At 37.6% G+C, this 20,779-nt stretch overlaps 1 protein-coding gene across 2 annotated transcripts in view; it reads right to left on the reverse strand.

Moving 5' to 3' along the window:
• LOC131222953 (probable RNA-dependent RNA polymerase 5) overlaps nucleotides 1–18,358 on the reverse strand; it is a 95,916-nt gene extending 77,558 nt beyond the window's left edge. The window contains exons 1-16 of one of the 2 annotated variants that reach the window (XR_009160245.1): nucleotides 17,843–18,358; nucleotides 16,609–16,774; nucleotides 16,342–16,471; nucleotides 15,503–15,577; nucleotides 13,918–14,104; nucleotides 12,722–12,920; nucleotides 12,545–12,632; nucleotides 12,314–12,418; nucleotides 6,911–6,985; nucleotides 6,723–6,794; nucleotides 5,094–5,200; nucleotides 3,263–3,411; nucleotides 2,775–2,886; nucleotides 2,422–2,647; nucleotides 1,897–2,042; nucleotides 630–792 (exon numbers count right to left, since the gene is read on the reverse strand). Coding sequence is in view for 1 of the 2 variants with exons in the window: in XM_058218213.1 (XP_058074196.1) it covers nucleotides 16,342–16,471; nucleotides 16,609–16,774; nucleotides 17,843–18,128 (582 nt within the window). In the remaining variant the exon portion in view is untranslated. The remainder of the gene's footprint in view (nucleotides 1–629; nucleotides 793–1,896; nucleotides 2,043–2,421; nucleotides 2,648–2,774; nucleotides 2,887–3,262; nucleotides 3,412–5,093; nucleotides 5,201–6,722; nucleotides 6,795–6,910; nucleotides 6,986–12,313; nucleotides 12,419–12,544; nucleotides 12,633–12,721; nucleotides 12,921–13,917; nucleotides 14,105–15,502; nucleotides 15,578–16,341; nucleotides 16,472–16,608; nucleotides 16,775–17,842) is intronic. The other variant, XM_058218213.1, reaches the window with a different exon arrangement.
• Nucleotides 18,359–20,779: the final 2,421 nt, after the last annotated feature.

Genomic DNA, 20,779 nt, shown 5'->3' on the forward strand with positions numbered 1-20,779 from the left:
TATTTTACTAAAAGAATTGAAAAGATTAACTAATTTTTATTGAAAATAGATAAACGGTTACAAATCATTGAAAACATTAATTGATTTTAATGTAGTGAAAAATACCTTGTAATTTGATCTACATAGCGTGCGGCATAGTCTATGTAGTGTGTAAGGCATGCAAATTATCATGTAGCATAGGTTACATGCGACTTAAGCTATTTTCATGAGCTTCATAGTGTTGAGGCTAAGCTAAGCTATGTAGCGTAAGCTACATGCTATATAGCGTAAGCTACATGCTATCTAGCGTGACTATTTAAAACACTGGTTTGAACATGGCTAAAAGGCCAGGGAAGTCCATTCATGAGGCAGTCCACATGTGTATGTTGTGTGGACAGCTATCCCTATTTAATCATCTGATATTTCCATTCATGTGTGCCTCACGGACAACTAGACAAATCTAATTTTCAGGTCACAACAAACACATGATGGGGCCCATCAATGTTTTTGTATATTTTCTTACTGCCAAAGGGCTGTGTTAGCATGTCATGCATATGGGTTTATATATCCCAAATAAATGAGCATATCATGGATATGGGTTTATATCACCAGACAAACCTTGAAACTCAGCATCTATTTATTCAACTAACCTTCAATCCAGTTTTCGAAGCATCTACCGCATCATAATATATATTGATAAGCTTAATCATCTTTTCTTGCAAGCAATCCTTTTCCTGAGCACATTCATCTCCTAACATCAACAGTCCATCCATAAAAGAAAGCCAGCTATCTGCTGCTGTGGCCATAGTGTGACTGGACAAAGCCAAAAAAAAAAACCAATTATCAGCATCAAATATCTGTCGTCCACTGCAAAAGTTAAACAATCATCAAAGAAACTTCATATCACTGTCTAATATTGTACTTCATAATCATGGAGAATTATTTGCAGATTTTATGTAAGTGCAACTAACCAAGGCTGTGTTTGTTTTTCGCTTTACCATGGTAAGGTAAAGCACCAATGTAATTATTACAGATTACATGTATTTACTTGTAGGTGGGGGTTGACTTGAACAACTGCAACGGGTGCTTGGATTTGTGCATAAGTTCCATGAAATACTAATGAATTGACTGATCATGTTTTGGATATTAGCCATAAACAGTAAGAAATCCGTCATGCCGCTTTCGGTACTCTAGTATATACACACTCATTCTTTTGACGAATGCTGATTCCTTGGGGTCCTCAGCGACGGGAAGTTTAAAATCAGGCCGATATTTGTGAGGCTAGTGTCTCCCATTGTTACGGACATTATGAACGTTTGTGCGTGTAGGCATCTTGTTGGGCTTCCTGAAGTTTTCAACAGTTGACGTTTCAACTCCAACTATTTGATGTCATATGGCCCATATGCATTTTGGATCTGCACGGTGCTCAGAGACTTGTCCTATTGGGAGGTTGATAAAGTAATCGACGGAGTGGATTTCTCATGAGCATGAAGGCTTAGATGATGATTATCTAGTGCTAGAATGTACTTATCCTAATTCTTTGCTACAATGTCAAATCTGCAGCATCATCAAATGCAGCAATACCTTTCACAGTGCTGAGGGGTGGAGTAGAAACCTTTCACTTCTGTTATTGAGAGAATTTCACATGTTTATTGAGGAAACAAATGTTTTGGCCAATGAATTCACAAAAGTATAGGGTTAAACATTCTCTGAGATGATGCAGCATTAGACACTCATCCCAAGCTTGTCTTAAGACAAATGTTACTCAATTGTTTTTATCACTGAAAAAAACAAGGCAATTCAGAAGAAGAAGAAAAAAAAAAAAAAAAAAGAAAGAAAGAAAGAAAGAAAGGAAGGAGGAAGAATCTGCACAGACAAAATTAATAACTTCTTGAACAGCATGGTAATAGCATTTACCTTGGCTCAAACCTATTCACCAAGAATTGTTGAAAAAGCTCATGTTCCAATTCCTCAGCAGAAAATTCTGGCGGCTTGTGTTGCTGCACTTTACTCTTGGAAGAAACCAGTTCCCATGGTTTGCTTGCTTTGAAATGATCCAACAGCTGAAGCAGCAGTAGTATGTGATCAACATCAAATTAAAGCTAAATCATGTAACATTTATAAAAATTTTTAAAAAAAAATTAAAAAAATTAAAAAAAGAAGCTGGAAATTCCTGTGTAAAGAATTCTTCAGTACCTTAAAAACACAGTTTGCAAAAACTTATTGTTCCTCTATGTTACCCAAGATCTTACCATAATTCTTAAAACCCAAATAACAAGATTTGCATATAATTTATCGATATCCTTTTACAGAAATGTTTCCCAAGTAATATACTTGAAAAAAGAATTGACATGAAAAAATCAAATGCCAAAACCAATTATATTGTGAAATACAATCACTAAAATATGTTACTTAATAAACTAATAGGGAACGATTGCCAACCTGTGTATTTCTTGACACCCAGTACTTGTCCCCATCAAAATCACTGTTTGCCATCTCATCTGCCAATGATCGTGGCCCTTTGGTAGGAAAGAAAATAACATATTTAGCATTGCCAACAACATTCTCCAAATCCTGGATGTAAGTCGCAGTGACGACATGGATATCTCCAAAGTGTAGTCCAGGAGGCTTGTATACTAATATATTTCCCGAGATTTGTCCATCGTCTCTGTATAGTAGTAAGAAATAAAGCATGGCACTGTTAACTTGATAACAAATGTAAACATCTCCCATTAGTCTAAAAACATCACAGGAGTCGGATAAACAGAGAGTAATATAGCAATAAAATTACATACAAAAAAACGCAAACTTCATTAGCATTTAGTGTTCCAGTTGGATCTGCAGTTCCCATCAAGTAGTAGCAGTCACTGGCATATAGCCTTCCTTGCTTGACACTTTTCAATTCTTCTGTCATTAGCACAAACAAGTGACCTATCAAATACAGTTCATCAAGAGGAATTCCACATAGAATCATTCTCAATGCAGGAAAATGAACCATGTCTCTGTGATTGTTGTGATTGCAATTGTAAGCACTAGTAATTTGTGGAATTTATTATAGTGTCAAAATAATTAATAAACGAACAATTTCTAGGTTATTCAGCGATGACAAGAGGATGACAACATGTTGAAACAATATCGAAAAACTACATCAAATTTCTACAGAAAACTTTAATAAGCTCCAAAATTTTAAGAAATCTATGGTGGTAGAAATTTGTGGAAGTTGCATGTGCTTTTAAAATCACTTTCAACAACACTTCTAACAAGTCTTAAGTAAAAAATATACCTTTTAATGCGATACGCTTATTGGAGCGAACATTTTGAGCATCATTCAAGGCATTCGTCAGAAGATCCATAAAGTATTCTTTTGGGACACCTCCATAGTTGAGTAGTGAAATTAAAGTCTTACTCAGGTATGTTTTCTTTGGCTGGTTGCTGGAAAGGGAACACAAGTAGTATGATCAAATCTTCACATCGCATTTGCGGATAACAAAGAACCGCAAGGTCCATGTACTAAAAGTACATTGCATCAGCCACAATTAAACATAAGGTCTAGCTACATAGATGCCCTGGTTGCTTTTCACGGTCTTACATAATGCATCATCTACATTATGTAATAAGTAGCCATGGCAAACCATCATCCCATGGTTCAAAACCCATCACCTCTACTTTGATAAATGCAAGAAAAATAGAAATCCCAAAGCTTATCGAGGCAATGAAAATATCTCTTGTAACATATTCAAAGTTGTTTACAGTTACAGCTAGCTAATTGAATGCACAAATCAACAAAAGTGACAAAAATCATGTGGCTTGAAGTATTCATATAATTGCTTAATGCAATAGATCATCAAAGGCTAGAATCACTGATATGAAGAGGAGGCCACAATAGGTATAATTTATATTGCAACATAATGAAGCACTGAAGCACAAAGCTATGTGCATTGTGCTAGGTAAACATTAGAAAAGTTCATCTGACTCAGACCCGAGACGCCTCAATAAGATGATGCTTGATACAATACCAATGAAGCACCTCGGTTGGTTTTTGGAACCCATGTTAGAAGCCAAAAGGTAGCATATAAGATACTGAGACAAGGTAAGATAGCGAATCGGGAGAAATGTCAACCAAATGTCAAGAGGATTAATAATCTCAATATGTTAAGTAAAAACCTAATTCGTAGACGCATATTGCACATACGAGCAGTGCCACATGGAAGACAGGAAGGAGGACATGCACGCCTTCCGATTTGACAATCAATAAGGTCAAGGATGCACAATTTCCATTAACTAACATATTTGATCATTTATAGAAAGATGAGATGTGGTTAGATTCAATAAGAAAAGAAAAACCATTCTGATCCAAAAACAAAAGTGTATCCTTGCAACCCTGATGCTCAAAACCAAGCCTTGAAGCACCTCAAGCCACTGTCCACAAACAAGGGGGTGAAAGGCATCAAAGGTTGATTTACCAATAGCATTATAGGCAAGAGAGGTGTCACTGAGATGTGTCAGGCTCAGGCTTAAGCCTTGAAGCTTCCAACTTGTGGAGACAAAGCTTCTGAATATGCTAAACATGAAAAGGAAAAAAAGAAAAAAGAAACAAAGTTCTACAAATTATTTCTAACGTATACACAGCAAAAGGTTCGTATTGTTGAAAGAAGGGCCTGGTATCTGCAAAGAACTAGGACCACAACCCATTAGAGAAGTTTGGAAGTATCTAATGCCCCATGATCAAGGATAGAACTACATATGGATATTAGAAATAAGACATAAGTAAAATCCAATTTTAACCATGGCATACCAGGAATCCATTTAAAGTATTAATTGATTTCAACATGTCATAAGCTCAAGGATTAAAAATGAATAATCGTATGACCAAGAAACCTAATGCAATAAGAAATCTAAGTGGAGAAGAAGTTCCCTAGAGAATGGAGTAGAACAATGTTAAATCAGACCGTACTACCATCCAATATGTTCAGCGGGCAAAAGAAAAATTATGCATGTGACAGAGAGATCTAATGATATTCTTCCGGGCCATTAGTAATTCACATCCAATAAAGCAAATTAGAAGGTCAAAATAAAATCACTTACGGGTCCCAATTCATCGTATCCAAGTATACCTTGTTGAGACAATCTCCAGAGAGTTGATAGATTGGACATTTGAAAGCTGTGGATCTGTCTCTACTTTTATCATTGAAGGTCGTATCTGAATGGTGTTCAGAGGAAGCTGAAAAATATTGACAGTGGGAAAAATCACTAAGAGGATGTACTCATGCAAAGCAAAGGTAATAACCAAGCATAATTGGAGAAATAATTTAGCAGGAAAAAAAAAAAAAAAAAACTATTGCCTGAAATTCTTAACTCTAACAGCCATCCACTTGGGGATATAAAAGCATGTATTAGAATGCATATAATTAAAAAAAAAAAAAATTTTAAGTAACAAATGTGTAATTAATAACAAAAAAGAAGTATTTCCAGCCACTACATCCAAGGTTCAAATCATTACAATTATCTACAACCACCATAATGTGTTCTCTTTAAACTTAGAAGGCAAAACAAGAGAAAAAGCAAGATTACGGTTGTGCCATTGGTGAATCTTGGCTATCCACATCGTGGGTCCCACCATCAATAGATGGCGGTGTGAAAACTACACCTGGACTTTTCCATTTTAAGTAGAGTGGAAGTTTATTGTTATTGTTGTTCATTTGACAACTGGGATTTTCTAGTCTCCCTTTGCGACATCTACTCCCTCCATCAGATTCATGACCTCAAGAAAGGCCAAAAGCCCAAAAAGTAGGCAGATCCAACACTTGGGTGGGCCACCCTCCACAAAACAATGGGTTTTATCATCGCTCATTGTTGATGCCTTCGTAGGCCCACCTAGTCTCCTTTTGTGACATCCGCTCCGTCCATCAGATTCATGACCCCAAGGAAGGCCTGCACAAAAGAGTGGGTGTTGGCATTGCTTACCAATGATGCCTTTGTGGGGCCCACCCTACACGAAATAGAGGGTGGTTGAAAATCCCACCATTGATGCCTCATGTGGCCCACCTACACTTTGGATGGAGTGTGTCCCAAGAACATTTGGGTGAGCCCCACCAAGCTTACCCGACATCTAGGCATGCATGCAAAGCCACGTTGTGCCATGCAAAAGGGTAAATAAGTGAAAACTGTGGTAAATTAGGAGCAAGACTGTCTTTTTGGCAAATAACGGTTATTTCTGTTAACGATCTATCAGTTAAAGTCAACAAAAGCAGTTGCATGTCCCTATGTGGAATAGGTAGGTAGTTTTTTTGTAAATAGTTTAGCTGTGAAGTCTTGTATTTTGCAGTCCGTATATGAAATAGGTAGGTGGTTTTTTATTGTGATAGATGTCTTGTATTTTGCATAATGATGTAGAGAAAGTTATAGATACAGCCTGCAAGGCTTGCATGTATGGGTATAAGCATTGTTTATGGGGTTGAATTACGGTTATGCAAGATACTCTTTTCTGTTTTTTGAGGCTAGAATATCATTAGGGTTGTAAGCCTTTTGAAATTTAGTGTTTTCGATAGGGGCTCATCCGTGGAGTAGGCACAATGTGGAACCACGTAAATCCTTTGTGTTTTCTGTGTTTAGTACTCCTTGTTGCATCAGTTCATTTATCTTATTGTTTTAAAGTAGGCTTTTTTCAGTCCATAGATGAAAAAGGAGGTGGCTGTATTAAAAAAATAATAATAATAATAATCCCAAAATGATAACATGTGTACCTTTTTATTGACAAGCAAGGTACCCTTCACAGCACAACCATTGTAGAACAACCTGAACTGGATAAGTAAAGGCTAGAGGACAGAGAAACAAAAACAAAGGTTCAGTCAAGAACAATTGATTATAAAGGAGATTTGAACTAGCATTAAAAATAAAAAATAAAAAAGGCACAGAGATATAATGTACATACCATATCCCTAGTGACAGATTTGTGTAGTGTTGATGTTGAAGATTTCTCTGCAACTTCAGCATGATCCAATTTTCTCTAAAGGAAGAAAGGCATTCAACTAAAATATGTCGAAAAAATAAGCAAAAGATGGAGGAACATAAAGATAACAAAAAATGATATCAAGACATGCTTTAGTAATAGCTAATGAGTAATTATGATATCATCAACCCAAGGAGATGGACAATATACTCAGATCTTCACATGGGGTCCATGGTTCAGTGATCCAAACCATTGGACTGTCGGCCCACCGTGTATGGATCATTTCCAAAAGTATTTTTTCATCATAGACATTATTGAATTGTACCTAGGGAAGAGAAGGCAATATGTTTCTCCAAATCAAATGCATATTAGACAGGTCATCAGCCACCTCATTACATTCTCTATAGACATGATTTAGACAACACCCTAATTCACTTGATAGAACCTTGAATCCACCAATACCACATATGACGAGGGAAAGAATTTAATAGACATACTTAGCCACCACTTTTGAATCACTTTCCAAAACTAGAACATTTGAATTGAGGGACATACATAACCAATGACCATCAAATACAAAAGCTTTGATTTCCACCTAAATATTTGATCAAAATCCATAGAAGTGGGCAAAGGCAAATATGAATTCACCCTAGCTATTTCTAATAACACCTTGACATCCACCATTATCCAGATAACCACGAGAAGCTCCATTCACATTTAGTAATTGAACCACAGGCTTAGGACTTAACCATTTGGTTAGGACAAAATTTTCCCCTCAACCGGCATGATGGAATGATCATACCAAAGTATCAACTAGTTAAGAAAATTGCAATCCTCATCAAATCCCAATTCCTATTAAGATCTTGGAACCAGAACAACACATTTCTAATAACTGCAGCCGAGATTTGGATCTTGTTCTCACATTTGAGATGATTTCATTGTTTTTATATTTCCCAAGCAATTAACAATGGTGAAATGTCTATTATCCAAAACAAACTATTTTTTTGTGGAATCTTTATTAAAAAACAGGTGCACGTATGATGAGAAAGAGAGAGAGAGAGAGAGAGAGAGAGAGAGAGAGAGAGAGAGAAGGAAGTCCCAAACAACATAATATTATCAAGTTGAAATAAACCCATAAATTACTTGCTAGGACCCTATTACTAAACAAGTGATTAACATCTTCAACATCATTACGACTACAGCAAACACAAAGCCCTTGTACAGCGTTGTTGTTGGATATGGGCACATGGGGTCCACTTGTGGGCAATCACTAGTGGGTGGGTCTCACATAAGTTTCCCTCTAATTAATCTCTCTGCTTTATTATTCATATTTTGGAGTCGAATTTGAAATTCAAAGTTAAAGTTGAATCTCAAATTCAACATAGATACGATCGGGAAGAAGAAGCGATCGGATGAGATGGGATAATCTCTGCCTTATCCAAAATGATCCCAAGTACTAAGTATCCAAAATTCAAGAGAAATTCCTGAGATAGAAAAAGAGTTGATAATACCCATTTGTCAATCCAGCCCGCCTTTAGACGATCTAAGCCACTAATCGTTCTTTGAGGGCTACCTCAACTGTAGAATCAGATATGTGACAAGATCCTCTCTGCTCCTGTAGTGATTACACGGACCTTTGGATGTTTACTGTCCATCTTTAGGTTTGTGCAAAGGTCTGGAGATTGTGTAGACCATCGAATCCTGCAGGCCCACCCATCCAGGCCACCTTTCAGTTGTCAACTGGAATTCTACCTTGGGGAAAGATTTCTAAGAGAAAATTGATAACTTAGAATGAATTTCATTACTCCAAACCCATTTATGGCACACCACTCTTGACCTATAATCTCCATCAATTCCATGTTGATTTCACAGTGAAGTTTCCTTGAGCTCTTAACGACCAAATCAGCCTATCAAGAACATCATTGATTTTAATATTAGATTGTATTAGATCATGGACTAAACCCATGAGAGAATTACTAGATAACAACTCCACTTTCCACAGACCATCAGGGTAGAAAGCTTCTTTGATGAGCAAATATCATGATTATCAATCCTATCCTGAGGAACAAAATCATCATTGGTTGGACTATGAATCTATGATCCAGAAGCTTACGTTTCCTCAGCCAACTAGCCACTTAAAAACCCCAAAAAAATTCACTACGATTGCAAGCATTTTACTCCAAGTTTGAGAACCTCATAACCGATTAGTACTAGACAAATTATCTATCAACATGTTTGCTTAATATGAAATCAACATGGCTTTTCACCATATAATGCCATCGCGGCATCTTCAATCTGCTAGCCCTGTTCACATCCTGATATTTTGTAATACCCAAACCCATCTTGAACTAGCAAACAAGACCTATCCCATCCTACCTAGTGATGCTTCTGATTTCATTCATCATCCCCCAAAGAAAGTTTGAGACAATACTTCCCATTTGAGTCCTCGCCAATTTTGGAATTGGCATAGCCGAGAGGATATGTAACAGGATGCTTACTCAAAACATGCTTTGTGAGGGTAATCTTTTCCTCAGGTGATGGAGCTTACCTTTCCAACAAGCAACCTTACCCTTTATTCTAGCCGATAACTCTTCAAATATATCAACTCTAAGTCTCCCAACATATAATGGAATCCCAAGTATCTTGCAAGTAGACAATTCCTATAAAAACCAACATAAGCGTCCACTTGGCCAACCTTTGTAACAAAGTCTTTTCAAATATCCTGAAACAAATCTTTCCTTTCGTTCACCAGCTAACCAGAAGCACTCCCATAAAATCCCAAAAAAAAGGAGAAATGAGACACAAATAAAAATAATAATTGGAAAATCAGCCTTTATATGCATATCGACCACAAATTTTTTATTAGACCATCTCACTCCTGTTTCAGGTATCTTTCTTCTTCTTCTTCTTTTTTAAAATTTAAAGCCATTGTCAGTATACACTCCACTGTTTCAGGTATCTACATTTACCAATGTGCTTACATCATTTGGACAATATGGATATTTGGAACCCTGCCTATAGTTCCTCTTTAGAAATGCTAACTAGATTCCTCAATATATTACACAGAACAAGCACAACCATTTTAAAAAAAAATAGTCGTCTCAAGCATCTACCTAACATAAGTCAACATATCTACAAGGAAAAAACCTTAATTCAACTTTTAATCATGTATTTTAGCAGCAAAGTATTCAAAATCGGCTACGTAACGGTCGTAACCATCATGCGTTACAAGACTGAAACAGCTGTAACGGCTGTTACAGAAAAACGTGCCATAGCAGCGCTATCAACCCCGTAACGGACTGTACTGGGCTCATAACGGCCCTGTAATAGTCCATAAATATATTTTTTTTCCTAAAGAAAAAAGGGCCGTAACGGCTCATAACAGTAACAGTGGTGGCCATTACAGCCACCATTACTATTATGGAACACCTTGTTTAGAAGTGTATATATTTACTTATATAGTTCTGATGCAGGACATGAAAATTTAAATATGATATGCGAGATTCCAGGCTTTAGATCACACTAGTTCAGAAACAATCACACAAAATTCCACATCCCACATAACGTCAAGCACTTAGCAAAGGGAATCTATGCGGGTCCAGGCCTACACATGCTAGGGCTGGATCAATTAAAATTATAGACTAAACAATGCTCAAAGGAGAGTAAATTCATCCACACATGCACATAAATATTTCCCCAATCCAAGGGATTCACAGGTTCAATTCGAGAAACGCTAGGGTTGAAGAAAAGGGAATAGAAATTGGGGATTTAGGACAATCTAGGGTTAGGGTTACGGAAATCAGATGAGAGAGGAGTGAAAGAGAGGAGAGAGAACACCAGTCACCAGTCCGCACGTATGGACAGCGTGTAGGGCTTAATGCATGTGCATTGATGGCTGTCCGCACGTGTGTGGGGCCCATGAACCCCAAAAACGCCACCTTGGGTCTAGTCGGCCAGGGGTGGGCCACACACCCACCAAATTTCAGCCTGATTCGACATCCGGTCCGTGTGTGGTGCTCCGTCAAAGTTTCAACCCTCCTACAAGGACAGATTCTAAAAATCTGTTGTAGACGAGGGTTGGCAGCAAAATCATGATGGATTCGAGGGTTGGATGACTGTAGGAAAAGGTGAATATGGATGGTAGGAGATGGGGGCGGTTTGGGATGGGTATTGCTTCGCACCACGGTAATAGCCCTTCGAAGAAGGGAAGGTTTCGTACCCAATTAGGTTTTCACAACTCAGAAGGAAGCAGGAGAATGCAGAAATTTTATTCCAATCATCAATAAGAAAAAACCCTACAAGGGGTGCCTATTTATAAGAAAACCCTATACCCCAAAAAGCCGCGCCATGTGCGCATCCTATGACTTAGAGACGAAGTAATCACAAATAACAACTAATCAAAGCAATCTAAACCGTCCATGACGTTCCTAACAACAATAATAACCAAAACTCAAAGTACTAGATCATCTCGAATAGTGGACCACGATCATGAGATCCCATGGTGGGATTCACATGACGATTGGGTCCACTCCAAGGAACCAAAACACAGTCCTCTAGCTAAGGGGTCCCCCTTAGACGTTGTCATCGATATAGATCAATGGTGGGGCCCTCCTCCTTGCGTACATGCGTAGGGGGGCGTGCCTGTGCGCGTGATGTCCCCATCAAGTTCTAATGTATCTTTGATTATGAAAAAGATTTTCACTTCATATGCATTTCATAACCAAAATTTCATTTAACTATACATTTTCACAATATTGCCTATATGGGCATGAGTACAAAGTGTCAAAGATGTTCCAAGTTCCCTGATGTCCATTTCCAACATTGGCACTCATGTCCAAGTTACACAAAGCATGTATACTTGATGTAGTCCAAATTAAACAACAAGCCAACAAAGGTGGCCTTTAGTAACCATCTTTAATGATGGTCAACAAGGGGTCAATTCAGGTCAATGGAATGTTTAGGGAGTAAAGTTGCTCAAAAAAAGTGACTTGCTTGCCCCAAAGATGGTGAGCGCAAAGGCCAAACCTCAAAAAGAGAAATTTTGGGACTGTCATGCCAACCTTGGAGACACAGGATGGACAAAATGTCATGGTGATGCCATAAAAATGTGCCTCATGTCTGACACTTAAAGAAAATTTAATTGGATTTAGTAAGCAAATAGAAAGAGGGAAAAAGAAAAATAAAAAACAAAGTGCCTCATGATAACTTGTGCAAATGTTACATAATAAAGAAACATAGGTGAGATAAATCTTTAGATGGCCTCAGAAAATTCTTATTATCGAGTAGCATAAAGTTGAGATTGTTGCACTGCAAATTATTGACTAAAAGAAAGAGAAGATAAAAAATCTCAAGATTTCCACAAATAAAATAATTTCCTTTACGTACCGTCCTCAGACATTTCACAGCCAAGTCTTCAGATATAAAACCAGTTCCATCCGTATGTATAGAAGGTTCACCATCTTCTTTATAAACGGCCTTACCTTCCTCATCCTTCAAAGTGTAATGAATTATTTTGTCATTCATAGAGTAGACTGGTAATACAAACTTCTAAAAAGGAGAGAGTACAATATAAGCAAGCACAAAAATTAACAGCAGAGAAAAGGTGAATGTTTGTACCAAGCAAGGTATGTCTTCAATACGTTGAATATGCACAGACCCAAAATCTATATCTAGCTTAGTAGTGTCGGACAAAATCAGATTAAACCTGCATTCCCACTTCACATGATGTTCTCAAACAACAAAAAAGTATATGCATAGCTTCCAAATGAGGGATAAAGATTATGATTTACCAACCTTGCCATATATTTAGCCATGTTAGGAACTGTATGTATATGCATAAACAAACACCGTGCTTCATGAATCGATTTACCAAACAAAATATTAGGCCTTTTCTCATCCAAAGTGGCATCAGACTCTGTGCAAACAAAATAACACTTCACAGATGAAGAAGTTGAACTTTTCTTCTTAACCGCCTTGCCTCCATCTTTGAAAACTGATCCATAATAGTAATGCATAAGTGCAGCATGTTTGCATTCTTAAGAGTAAAAAATAACACACTATGCAGGAATTCAACAGAATTGAAGAATCAAGGATCACTGAAAATACATCCCAATAGTATTTGTAGATGTCATTGTAACGTAAATTCATTAGTTAATAAATTCTCAGTGTGGAGAATCCCCAAAGCTTTCATGGTGTCAAAGCCAACCCATAGAACAGCCACTAAACTGAGGGTGTATTGGAATTGGGCACTCGTTCTCAGATGAAGCAAGATAAGTGATCCTTGCTTTTTAAACCCAACCGGAATCCTGTCAACATATGATAAGAGTCGCTCATTTTACAAATTCTCATTGAACAGTGATTGATTCCATGGAAGGAAATTAGGATCAGGGGTGACCCACTGTACTTCATTAGTTGGCTTGAGTAAAAAAAGGCTGCCCCCTTCGTGCTTCTTCCCCATATTACACGAAACTCGTCATATCCTTGGGTGAATATTGAGGGAAGGATATCTGATTGCATTGTGAAGCATATTACAAGATGAAGAAATTATAACTTCTTACAGCAATTTTAACTCTTTTGGCATTTTTTGCCCAAGTAATTAACTCAGACTCCATTGATTTTCTGATTTTACAATCATCATCATCATCTCCCAGCTATTATGGGCTGGCTATTACAATAGTACTTATCTTTTTAGGAAAAAGAAATATAGCAATTGAGAGCAAGAACCCAATATCAACTCATAGAACCTAATAACAACTCATAGCAGTGTTTTTGTTCAAAAACCTTAAATTAAAGCTTGGAAGTTAGAATATGTTTAGTTGTCTCCCAATGCAAGAAAACAAAGGGGAACAAAGTATGTGCAGTCAACCTGGAATTGATGCTAATTTGTAATGTGCTTTCAGCAACAAAGATCAATGGGAATCAAGGAATAAAACATGAATTAAATGTCTAAGTAATGTTACAAAACAAGAGAACAGAACAATGTGACTTACCAAAAAAATGATAACGGCGCAAACCCACAAGAATACCTTCTTTTGCAACACGATGATACAAAGCATTACGATCATCGACACTAGGAGCAGGTCCGCTTTCATCCAAATCTCCAAACCTGACAATTAGGACGTTGTCATCTCCTAACACCCTTTGTAGGTGAGTTCTTGTATTTTGCAGATATGGGCCCTGGAAAGGTTAAGCATGTTATTTAATGTAACAAAAACATTAAATAAGTTGGACTGTGGTTGATAAAATGGTAAACACAGTTTTCCTTTCTTTTCTTTTCTTTTTCTTTTTTTTTTGGCAATAATCTATAATCTAACAAGAATACAGATATACAGATGAGAAAAATCCAACTAATTTGGTATTTCCTTCTAACTATAATTATGTAAGAATCAACTTGATACATAAAGAACCATCTGACCATTATGATTTGAATGCTTAGATTATAATACAATGGTCCATCCAAAGTAGACAATGAAATCATCATGCAACCATTTTCTACCAAGGAATTGGTGATTTGGCATGGCTTCTTACACAGTTTACAAGAATATCACTTGAAAATCCGAAAGACACTATAAGAAGGGTACAGTTGCCTTTTGAAACTGCAATGTCCCAAACCACCTGCAATATCATAAATTCTCAAGTGCTACTCAAAAATTACCTTCAGTTACATGGAGTTTGAGTTATGAATAAATCCAACTTTGAAGAAAAGCAAATTAAATTCTTTGGTTGACATGTTTTAAAGCACATGCCAGACATCCACCATTTTTCACTAAAAAGATTCACTATAAAACTCGGGATTCGATGCAAGTTGGTTGAATTTTGAGTCAAGTAACATTTTTGTTTCCGTCATTTCCTAAATTCCATTTGATAGAGTTAAATGGAAAAAAAATAAAATTACATATTCTAATGATATATGTATTTCGTGCTTGTTTAGTTTTGTAATACAATATCTAATTGAGCATAACTTTTCCCATTTTTTGACATCCATTTATTATTGCTTGAACTTTGTACACAATATTTTAATATCATTAAAATACCTATACCCTCCTGTTGACCTGACAGGCTTTGAGTAGACCGAACCAGGCTGTTCATTGAGACAGACCAGGTTTCTAGGATAGCTGAGAAGTACCTACTCTGTAGAGCTGTGTAAGCAGTAGCAACTGCTTCAAACTAGTTACAGACCACTCCTAATCGCTCCTAAGGCATTATCTAGGGAGCAGTTTTCAAGGACCTTTCAGAGGACCATCAACATTTCAGAAGTCAAGAAAAAAGAAAGAAAGAAAAAAAGCAATACATATATGACTGGCAGATTAGTAGAATGGAAAGGTAATCCAAAACCCCAAACCATGAAGTTGAAACTGTATTCTTTAGAAGCCAGAAATATTTGGGATCATCGTTTGAAAGATGTCTCCCTGTAATTAAACAAAATTATCTAGGCACGGAAGTTTTCAGAGACCATTGTTTGGATTATGCATCATCACCATCACAAAACTGTGAAGTTAAAAAAGAAGTGCAGAGGAAGGGGGTTGAGTTGAATGGCATAAAATACAGCTACAAGCAGAAGCAAATTATTCGAACCTTGAAGGTGAATTTTCCATCGTGATCCACATGACATTGGTACACACATGCATTTTCAGAATCCCAATCGATATTCTACATGACAAGAAAGAAGTCATTAGGCAGTCAAAGTAATTTGCAAAAGTAGCATTTCATAGTGTAGCAAAAATTAAGAGAAATATGGTGCACTCATATACATGCTATAACTTCTTCTAAATGCATTTGCAATTTCATGTATCAATTTTTGCAAATCCATTGTCATATATGAGTTTGTTGCCATACTATGAGCCTACTCGGTAACAATAAGCTATTTGACATCTTGGACAATGTAACATGCAAATGCAAGATATTTACAATATAACTAAAATTGTTACCTTGAAATATTACATAACATTACCCAACGATAGAGAGAGAGGGAGAACCATGCTCCAATTGACAAGGACACAACATAAAAAAGACGGACTGCATGTCCTTTCAAAAAAGCTTGCATCTATTAATGAAAAGAAATCTCTGAAGTTATGGCCCTTGATAGAGTAGAATGGCAGAACAGGATTCATGTAGCCAACCTCAATTAGTTGGGATCAGGCTTAGATGATGATGATGTTGACGAATCTTTTATTTCAGAACACCTTTCCTCTGCAATGCCACTTCCTGAGCTCTTACATTTTCAGGAAGTGGAACTTTAACAAGCTTCCAAAGCAAGTTCACTTGAACAATGAAATGGACAACTTAGCAACAAAAACAAAAATCATAATGTACATCCTCACAAGGTTAATAGTGCTGAGACTGACTTCTCAGTCTTAATGGGATAAGACATAGCATGTAAATGATAATGACAGTTATCAAACAAGAAGTATCACCTTTCTTCTGTCTGTTTCAGGCAAACAATTCTGGCCAACTACTTCCCAAAGTTCTAACTCAAAACTGGCCATTGGCAAGTTTTTTAGGCTTTCAAGATCATCTATAGACAACAAATCTTCTAACTCATTCCTGCATGTGTGCGGGCACACACAAACAAATGGGAAAAAAGTTTAAACCAATTCCCTCAATGTCTTTCTACAATATAATTCCACAAATCCAAGGAACAAGATAATAGTACAGTTACAAAACAACTGGCATTAACTCACTTCCCAATATAGCTTAATATCAAAAATGCCTTCCTGAATTCAAGTTCTCCCAATGCCTGTAGATGGGGACTCGTCTGTCTCTGGGACTTTTTCAGACCCACTGGAGACAAGCTAGCTTCATCTGCATTGGCCATTTTACCACTCACTGGAGACGATATAGCTTCATCTGCATTGGAGATAGACACTAACTTAGCTTAATTTAAAACCAAAAGATGCATCAGAAACTCCATATCCAAACCAAACACAACTTGAAACAAATCCAAACTTTCAGCCATCCAGCGAATCATAATTGAAACCTAAAAGATTACAGCAAAGCATCTTTTACTAAAACCCTAAAAGAGAAACCAATCTTGAATTATGCTCTAGACATTGTAAAATGTAAGGGTAAAATTCAAAGAATTCATAAGGTCAAAACAGAGCCAAACCTAATGAAATAGTAAGCCACATCGACGTCCATAAAAATTTTCAAATTTTCCCAAAAAATAAAAATAAAACTGTCGAATGCGAAACCTAATCTCTTTCCTACTCATACGTACTTTCTGCCCCCTGCCCCCTACTGGAACACATGACACGTGTGTGAGTCCAGGACTCTTGCCAGTTGGGACCGCACATAGAAATGCCCTGGCATGAAAATAAGATCAATCAGACAGATCTTGCCATTGGATTTGAGCACTGAATGCAGACAATCGGCCAAATTTTTTTTACCATTTATTTTCTTCCAAATCTCGTGATTAGGGTCATCAGACTGTCCAATTTTCAGGTCAGGGCATATCCATGGTAGGATACAAGGAGGCAACCAGTAGGATTCCTCAAAACTCTAACCTGATTGGGGATATTATTCCAGGAGTCCCAGCAGACACCCATGCCGGAGTGATCAACATGTGCAAAATTTCAGCCATTCATCATGATGGCCCCACAATTGTTGTACCAGGCTCAAAAATCAAGTCATTCCCCTAGCAGGTTAGCCATACATAGACAAAAGCATGGACATCTCAAAACATCACGCAAAATGTCCACTCTCAACATAAGCCTGGCCCGCGGGATGAGCTGACAGTGAATGATTTTTAGGCCAAGAAGCATATGATGGAGCGGTGATGATGACTGACCAGAGTGTCACACAAATGCAACATCTTTGTACCCATAACCACAAGTAGCATTGCCTCGACATGTCTCCTATTCCAGAGCCACATTCAACAGAATAAATAAATAAGCATAAATTATATAATGATCTTACTGTTACATTGCTGAGATCCGGAACACGAATTCTGCAGGCCTGGAGAGGAAACACTCTCTTTAGCGGTTTCTGTCTGAAACTCCTTTTCCACCATGTGGATGATTAACGCAGTCAGATTATTAATATCCGGAGACTTCAAGATCTCCTGTAGAATATCCAAAGACGGCCCTTCTCCGAGCAAATAGAGCTTTTCCAGAGCCATGGGTTCGGGCAGAGGCAGTGAGTGTTCTTGGCAGATTCTGTGTAGCATAGCCTCCACGGATGGAGGGAGAGAGTGAGCGGCCATGATCGATTTGAGATCCGTGATCGGCCCTGCAGACCTGCAAAGGGTATGGGAAGGGTTGGAGCTGGGGTTTTGAGAATTTGGAGATGAGAGCAAGAAGATTGGATTGGAAAATGAGGTTTCTTGAAAGAGTGATGGGAATTTCAAGATTTTGGAATAAAGATTGTGACTTCAGAGAGAGAGCGAGAGAGAGACGCGGTTTTTGAGTTCTCTTTAACGTTCGGAAAGGAATTCCCGCGCTTTGATTTAGTGACGAGAGGCCAACCGTTTCGGTACGGTGCGCGCTGTGACTTGTGAGTACGCAAGAATGAAGTTTGCACGTAGACAGACGTATTGCTGTTTTTATGCAGCGACTGTTGTTGTTGGATCTGAGATCGGATCCGAACCTCTTTGTATGATGGGCCTCAACGTAGATGGGGGATACCCAAAAATGGACGCGGATTGGCCAGTGAACCTGCCACTAGCCAATGCCTAGTGGTCGGTGCTCTATGGGCCCCACCGTGATATATGTGTTTCATCCACGCCGCCCATCCATTTTCCGAGATGATTTTATGGCATGAGCCTAAAAATGAGTTAGATCCAAATCTTAAATGGACCACATCGCAGGAAATATTGTTGATTGAATTTCCACCATTAAAATCTTCTTGGGGGCCACAAAAGTTTTTGGATCAAACTGATATTTGTTTTTTCCCTCGTCCAGGTCTGTAAGACCTAATCAACAGGGCCCTAGGAGGTTTTTAATGGTGGACATTCAATCAATACTGTTTTCATGTGGTGTGGTCCACCTGAATTTATCTCTACCTTATTTTCTTGATCAATCCCTAAAATGATCTAAAAAATGGATGGACGGCGTAGATAAAACACATCCATCATGGTGGGGCTCACGGAGCACCTACCACTAGCCACCTGGCTAACGGCAGCCTCACTAGTCAAACCGCGTCCCCCAAAAATGCATTTGGATTGGAATAATTCAATCGTTTGATTAGTTAACTTTCATCTTTTAGTGTGGACCGTCATTATTTTGTGAGCAGTTGATGCCATCATGATTTTTAATTTTATTTTCCTGCAGTCCACGTGAGGCCTGATACATAGATGGTTTGGATCATTGCGACTGACCCCAGATCCAAGACTACGGTCCCGACGTAAACAATTCCAATTGGTGCTGAGATGTACTGTAGCATACATCAAAGTAAATAGTGATCTTATCACCTACATTTCAATGCCACAACTTGTGGCACTGTAACACCTTTTCTTACACAAATGTCACGATGGCCGTAACTCAATCACCGTGCACGTGGAAACATGCACTAACTATTTCTAAGTTTGTAATGTAGAGCAGGTCTTGGACAGTTACATGGCCAAGATGGATTAGAAAAGGCCCAATCAAAAGCGGAAGTAATATGGACCATCATATCTCACAAATTGGAATGAGCTATCGAATGTACCATATATTATTTTAGGTAGAATAAGCTACTGTAACCACCTGCTATGCCGGGTTGTCCACGCTGAATTTGCGAAATACCATTCAAACAGTCAAAATCCTGCTTTATTTTCATTTTTACCGTTTCTAGTAAGTTTTAGTTTCAGTATAACTTCATCCATTGGGTTTAAAGAGTTGTGCCCAACATGAAAATTGCTTACAATAATTAGGAGAACATCATGGTTCGGCCAACTAGGACACTTACTAGTTTTGGTCGAAAACCATGCACACTAGTAGACATTATGACGTGCTATACATAGTAAATTTACTATTTATAATAAGTCATGATTTATAAGAGTTTTAGTTGTAGTTTGATTCTGTAACTTCTGTCATGACTTAGTATCCTTATTTAAAAGGTTGTAAACTTGTTTATTTCGTTCATCAATCAAATTATGAATTTCGTAGAATTTATTTTTTATTTTCTTTGTTTTTTTTTTTCCCTCCTGAATTGAAGAAGTATCCATAAAGAGTCCAGAGAAGCTTAGCGAGTTTGGAGTAGTTATCCTTGAAGAAGACGATGACCGACTTTATCACGTTCATCCTGCGTTTTGATACTTAGGTCGTTTGTATGCCTCTAAACTTCATATTGAAGTAAGGTTTTTACATATGAAAAGACATTAAACATAATAAAACACCATAATTGATACCCACTCACTCCTAATGTGCGAGGCCTACCGTAATATGTGTGGTATATCTAATTTGTACATTATGTGTTTCCCGTAGAGTTCTCCTGTGAGCTCAAGAGAACAGTTTGATTGATTATCAATGAACCACACAAGAGGGAGGAAAGGATGTTACCTATTAAAAACATTCAATCGCATTTGGGGCCCACTGTAATGAGTGGAGGACATTCAATCCAATAATTATATGCATGCTTTGATGGGATAAAAATTTTAAAAATATATTTAAAGTGATAAAATGTCAGGTAAACAGCTTATACTTAAAACTCTTTTCAAATGTAAAATGTAAACAGCGATGCCTTAAATTTGGGCGTACATACAAATAAGAAGAAGAGTTTTTTACTAACCACGAAAGTAATTACTCTGAGAGAGAGAGAGAGAGAGAGAGAGAGAGAGAGAGCTTTTGTTACTTAGCCAAGCAACAATGAGAGAGAGAGAGAGAGAGAGAGAGAGAGCTTTTGTTACTTAGCCAAGCAACAATGAGAGAGAGAGAG

This window comes from Magnolia sinica, chromosome 13, assembly GCF_029962835.1.
Source record: "Magnolia sinica isolate HGM2019 chromosome 13, MsV1, whole genome shotgun sequence".
NCBI lineage: Eukaryota > Viridiplantae > Streptophyta > Magnoliopsida > Magnoliales > Magnoliaceae > Magnolia > Magnolia sinica.